General features: G+C 37.9%; 1 protein-coding gene across 1 annotated transcript; it reads left to right on the forward strand.

The window, feature by feature from the left end:
• Positions 1-318: 318 nt before the first annotated feature.
• Positions 319-1862, forward strand: LOC132183729 (peroxidase 7-like). Its single transcript, XM_059597127.1, has 2 exons — positions 319-540; positions 1116-1862. The coding sequence occupies exons 1-2, from the start codon at positions 319-321 to the stop codon at positions 1860-1862; spliced, it is 969 nt and encodes a 322-aa protein (XP_059453110.1).
• The last annotated feature ends 4851 nt before the right edge of the window (positions 1863-6713 follow it).

Raw genomic sequence — 6713 nt, forward strand, 5'->3', positions numbered from 1 at the left:
TCTAGAATCAGCTTTCTGGACATGCTGAGGTGCTTCATTTTCAACAACTTACATGCAAACCAAATGTGCCAAAACATAACCTAACATTAACAAAGCTCCAAACTTTGACAATTTCTGTCAAAGTTTGGAGCTTTGCAAGATCAACGTACAGGAAACAAGATAGATGGTTTAATGCGCCCAACTCATGCATCATTGGATTTAGTTCCTCCTACTTTCTGTGCTCAACCGATCATATATATAAATGAACATTTATTCTCTGAATTAATCAGCAAATCTTTCTTACTATTCTTGCTAGTGGTATAAATCCCTCAAAGAAACATGAAATTTGGGTATTTGGCTCTCTTTCTCCTCCTCCTTCATTTGGAGTTATCGGCCATTGAACCTGTTACTGCGGCTGCTAATTACTCTGAGGACTACTACGAGGACACATGTCCGGATGTTGTGGACATCATCAACCAAAAGGTGGACGCCTGGATTGAGAAGGATTTCACCTTGGCTGCAAGCCTCATTCGTTTGCAATTCCACGACTGTGCTGTTAGGGTAATTAGATACAGTTTCTATAAATTAAATCAAACTCATTGGTGAAACAAAATAATTTCCCTTTTTTTTTTAACTGAAGAACTCATGTCCAATCATAATAAACTAGATACTATATATATGAGAATGTTACGTATTTTTATCTCACAATACTAATAAGTCAATTTCAACCAACTCTTAGACTAGTTATTGTTAGGAAAAAAAAAAAAAAAAAATCAAGAGTTTATTAGGACTACAACATTAGAATTATGGAATAAAAATGTAATTTTTAACATTACTCGTATATAATATATGATTAACTCCATTTGTCAAAAAAAAAAAAAAAAGGTTAGGTCGAAAATCTTCATTCAATGAAAACTATAAGTTCAAAATTTTCACTTTTGAGCTATATATGAAAAACACCACACACAAAAAAAAAACCCTAATTAAGAAAAGCACCATAAAAGAGAAGGATTCCATAGTTCAACTAGAGTAGTGGAGCAAATTTGCAGATGATATTAATTTCCTCTAATCAATCAAAACATATGGTCGTCTATCTTCTTAAATTTCTTAGAAGAAAAAGTCGTGCATTATTGCAGGGATGCGACAGATCCATTTTGCTGAACTCTACAGCAAGCGAGAGGACAACATCTGTCAGCAGTACTGTAAGAGGTTACCAAGTGATTGACGAAATCAAGGCAGCGGTTGAGGAGAGTTGCCCCAGAACCGTCTCTTGCGCCGACATTCTCCTCGGCGCCGCGAGAGAGGCCAGCCTTTTTATCAAAGGCCCCTTTTGGCCAGTCCCGTTCGGGCGCAAAGATGGGATAGTTTCCATAGACACAGAAGCCGAAAGGGTCCCTCATGGGCATGAAAATGTCACCACCTTGATCAATTTTTTCAAATCTAAACGTTTAGACATGCAAGATTTGATCACTCTCTCCGGAGCGCACACCATCGGGGGAGCTTCCTGCGGTACATTTATAAACAGGGTCAACAACTTCAATGGAATCGGAAAGCCTGATCCCTCACTCGATGCCACATACATGAATATGTTGAAGAAAAGATGTAGCCGCTCAACGGACCTTGTTAATCTCGATGTAACAACTCCAAGGACATTTGACACTGTTTATTACAAAAATCTTCAAACAAAGAAAGGATTGTTAACAACAGATCAAGAACTCTATATGGATCCAAGAACGGCTCCCTTGGTGAATACAATGGTGTCGTCTCAACCCGGAACCTTCGAGGAGCTATTTTCGGATGCAATGGTAAAGCTTGGGAACATCAGAGTTCTTACTGGGAATGAAGGTGAAGTTCGCGTGAATTGCAATCTCGTCAACAGTTAGTTGAACTTGAAGATCAGTAGTGTCGTGGTCCTTGATTCTGTAATTTTCGCATTCAATAAAATGTTGGGAGTACGTGGATTGCATGGCTCCATGCAAGTATTTTAATCAAGGTTTTGTTTCTTATAAACTGGGTGCAATGTGGTGAACATTTTTAATTTTATACGATTTTTGAAGGTTATTGATTGATGTAACACTTCATAACAATTATTAAAGTACGTTTTATTATTCTTTGTAAATGAGATATGCTATTTAGCATTTTCTGCTATGATGCAGCAAGTTTAAGTGGCTCCTTAATTAAAAAGTTCACAAAATTTAAAAGTGGATTGAATATGCCACATCAACAAAGAAGCATTTTCCTTGTAAATCATAACTTGACCTCCTTTACTTTCATCACTTTTGTAATTATTTTTTTAAAATTCAAAAACTCTCAATTTATTATATATAACTTTAAAAAATTTGCAGTGTCATCCTTACCGTTAGGTTTTGGAACTAAATTAGATGAAGCATAGGTGAAATGTCCCTTATACCCTTGTATATAAAAATCATTTAATTTTTAAATAAATAATAATAATAATAATAATAATTTTTTTTTTAAAAAAAAAATGGAATCCATAATTTGGCATTGGCTCAAGTGTGGGTTAGCCCTCCTGAACTTTCATCACTTCAGCTGCAATGTTCCCCCAAAGTTTAAAAACTCTAAATTTAGTGTATTGAACTTCTAATTTTTTGCAATGACACCAATCTATTAAGTTTTTCCGTTAAATCCTATTAAAATTCTAAAAAATACCCCTATAGTTTAATAATAATTAAAAAATCAATGATTCAGGCGTGGGTATTTTTGCAAATTCCGTTAAATCTTGACCAATGTTTGAATCTTTGCAATTTATTTATTTATTTATTTAAAAAATGGGGTATTTTAAATAATTTTGACACTCTTCATTAGGACTTAACAGAAAAATTTAACAATGGGTAACATTGAAAAAAGTTAGAAGTTCGATACATTAAATTAAGAGTTTTTAAACATTTGGGGCATATTTGCAAAAGTGATAGAATTTTAGGAGGGTTAAGTGAAGTTTCCCCCTTAAACAAAGAGAAATGATAAAATTCATTCATTTTTCAACCATCTTTTAATCATTTTCATAATGAATGGATGAATCTACCACTGAATTTGTGTACAGTCCATATGAGTCCACACATCTAATGATTGATTTATTGAATTTGTAGGATGAGCAGAAGAAAGAGAAATGAAGAAAATCTAAAAAATCACAATCGACCCCCATACAAAAGGCAAACGCTTTAAAAACAAAGATTTAGGGCCATACCCCCATGCCACGTGCAAGCCTGGGAGGCCACGACGTCAACCTTGAAAAACCAAAAGGTGCGTCCTTAATAGGGCACCACCTAAAACGCTAAACATCATGTCACACCCAAGAAAAAGCATGCGCCCAAAGCCTCGCGTTGAATGCCACATGGCCCCAACTGAAGAGACTCAACGTGCGGTTAGAGCATCGCCATACGAACCAACAATTGTCGTTAACATCATAAGCACACCACATTCATGCTCCGCAGAACCTCACTAAAGGGACTACTAGAGTGGGCCCTGGGAAATGCCCACCAAACTGATTCCCATTGGGCCACTACAGTGGCCCAAGGGAATGGTAGACTACTAGAGTGGACCTTAGGAAAGGCCCACCGAAATAGGTTCTTATTGGACCATTACCATGACCCAAGGGAATGACGGACTATTGAAGTAGGCCATTGGAAAGGTCCACCAAATTAGATTGTCATTGGACAGCTACTGCAACCCAAGAAAATGACAAATTACTGGAGTGGGTTCTTAGAAAGGCCCACCAAACTAGGCCCAACCAGCGATATTAGACCCACGAGAAAAAGCCCAGGGTCACGCAAACCAACCCCTAGTTAGACCCAGGCCAATGAAGTAAGGAGCAAGCATCACATATCCCCCAGCTAAACAAGTCCGCAGAGTTGGGAGCAAGTATCTTTCTTGCCCACCCAGCTCTTCAAATGAGTATCTCTTAAAGGCAACCCAGCGCGAGATCTTCCCCAAACAAGGAAAATATCTCACCCCAGGAGGAAAAGTCAAGAAACCTGAAAGCACATGCCATCTCTGGGAAAGAAGTCCAACGAGATCTTTCCCTCCTAGTCACCCTCCTCACGGCGTAAGGAGGCTCTTTTCTCAAACTCTAGCCACAATTATAAAAACCTAAGGGTTAGAGCTCAAAGGACAAGGTGATATTTCGTGATTGTTAATTATCATTATCCTCATCTGATATCTGACTTAAGCATTAGAGGAGGAGAGGTTGCCATCCTACCATTTCGTAGTCTTCCATAACTGATCTCTCTATATTTCTTGTAGAACTTAGAGTTTTTTTTTTTTTTTTTGAAAGGAATCAGTTCAGTCTCATTCATTGACAAACGAGCATAAAGCTCAAATAACACAGAGCAAAAGTTCTGAAGCAACCATAGCTAAAGCTACGAGGTTACAAGTGCCAAAGATGACGTATTACATTCCAGACTCGAACAAAATTCGCTAACCTATGACTAATTTTCAAATTAAACAACAGATTTGTGTCAAACAAACTCAAACCAATGCATAGGTAGCTCTTATTCCTTGGCACTGAGGGTAGAGAACCCCAAGCCAAAGCTAATCCTCCTCAACCCAAAAGCCAGGATAACGTTCACATCCACAACTCAAAGGTCTGGACCAAAGCAACAAACCCGAAGGACATCAAGCAGACAGATCGAGAGAGAGGACCGAGCATTATTACAAGCAAAAACAAAAACGATTATAAGGAAACAAAACAAGATAGAAAGAATAAAATAAGAAAATCCAGACAAAATTACAGGGAAATAAACAACATAAAAAGCACACCAAAAGAATGACAGTAGCCGAAAAGAAGAGCCGATTGCGCGCTCACCGGAAATCAAAAATGGAAGGGGTGTTGGAAGCTCATCGCGGTGGGGGCGCGAGAAAAGGCCCAACAGAGGACGGTGGGTGGCAGAGCATGGAGGAGATTGACGGCGAGGAGGGGGAGTTTGAGTGAAACCCCAAGAGCATCACCAACAAATTGTACCTAAACAAGCAAACAAGCAAAAAAAAAAAAAAAACAACAACAACAAAAGCAAATACAGAAAGAAACAAAAAAACTAGGGACCAAAGGAGGGGGAAGAGGCGGAGAGGAAGGGAAAGGGAAAAAATCGTCCAAAGAGGTAGGGGTATCAGGTAAATAGGCTGGCTCATTAAGCGAAAGAGGGCGATGGGAGGGGAGGGGGGAGGCAGAAGAGGGAGAGGGGAGGAGGGCCGGAGGGGGAGAACAATGGTTCTCCCCCTCCGATAGCTGCTAGAGATGAAACCCTAGCAGAGAGGGGAGGGGCCTAGAGAGAGAGAACTTGTGGGTTTTCAAAAAAATCACTAGGCGTAGAACTTAGAGTTGAAGGATCAACAAAATCTCCAGCCTCTCGGTGCTTGTCGACGTCGGCAACCCCGCATCACATAAGATGAAACCTGCAAGCAGAGAGTCTGCAACCTGAAATATAACTGAAGTGCACAAACTTTTTGGGCAAATTCATCTTTACAACCAAACTTGCTCTAGCTAGCTATAGCTGAAAGAACCAAAAGTAGAATGAACAATTTGGCTAGAGCTGGTAAGTTTATGGACAATAAGACATAATCAAAAGCATCATAACATTGATCTAAAAGATCTAAGCGTAATTGACTTTGGAGGATCTAATATCCAATATTCAATATCAGTCTTCTTCAACATAACCATTGCAGATTAAGCGTTTACAAGCTAAGTAATCCAAATATAGACACAAAGAAGACAATTCCTGTAGTAAGCGTTTATAAACTTATTACAGGAAGCATGACTCAAAAGGTAGTCATACATGCTAACAACAATTCTAGAAAATTTATGATAATCCAGGGAATATGCCAAATTACAATTAACATATTTATGGAATTAATTGAATTTCTTTACAACTCAAAATGACAATAGGAAAAAGAAAAAAAAAAATCACAACCATAAAATGGCCCAAAAACATAAAATTTGCAATGCACATCAATCTCGCCGGGTGCATCGCCGCTCTTATGCGCAGAAGCGGGGACTCCATTTTTGGGTAGAGCTGTTGCGCCACACACCCTAAGAAATACCAGGTCTATGATATTGGGTTTTTCTACCCATAGCGACAACGAGATTGGAAGCTGACGCCGGGCAGAACTAGGAATGTTTTGACAGCGTATAATAGCAACAGAAACTAAGAATTAAAGATTAAAAAGGGAACTCAGGAAGAGAGAAAATAACAAATAGGGAAGAGAAAATTCCTAAGTGCCCCAAATAAGCAAACAGAGAAATAACTCTGAAAGATATAAATTTAATTTATAGTATAAACTGAATTTTTAAAAACAACAAAGACTAGATGTCTTTATATAGGCTAGGCACCTCCTAAATTAACAAGGACACTACAAAAAACAAATGTTTTGCTGACATGGGTTTTCTGATGTGTCATGGGTTTTCTGATGTGTCAGGTGGTCTGACACGTCAGAAAACCTTCCTGACGGGGCTTTTTTGACGTGTGTGGGGCGTTAACATTTTGGGTGTCAGAAACGAAAAATTTCTAACGTGTCAAAATTGGCACGTCAGAAAAATTTTCTGACGTCACTTTCTGACACGTCAAAATTTTTTTCTGACGTGTCAAATTTTGACACGTCAGTAATTTAAAAATTATTAAAAAATAATAATTTTTATGAAATTACTTTTTCAATTAAAAAATTTATTAATTTAAATTATTTTTCTATTAAAATAATATATATATTTTTAATTCTTTTTCACC

The sequence above is a fragment of the Corylus avellana genome, chromosome ca6 (genome assembly GCF_901000735.1).
Source record: "Corylus avellana chromosome ca6, CavTom2PMs-1.0".
Taxonomy (NCBI): Eukaryota; Viridiplantae; Streptophyta; class Magnoliopsida; order Fagales; family Betulaceae; genus Corylus; species Corylus avellana.

Coding starts and splice junctions, on each gene's coding strand:
- LOC132183729 (XM_059597127.1), top strand. CDS start 319: ATGAAATTTGGGTATTTGGCTCTCTTTCTCCTCCTCCTTCATTTGGAG. Junction 541..1,115: donor TCCACGACTGTGCTGTTAGG/GTAATTAGATAC, acceptor GCATTATTGCAG/GGATGCGACAGATCCATTTT.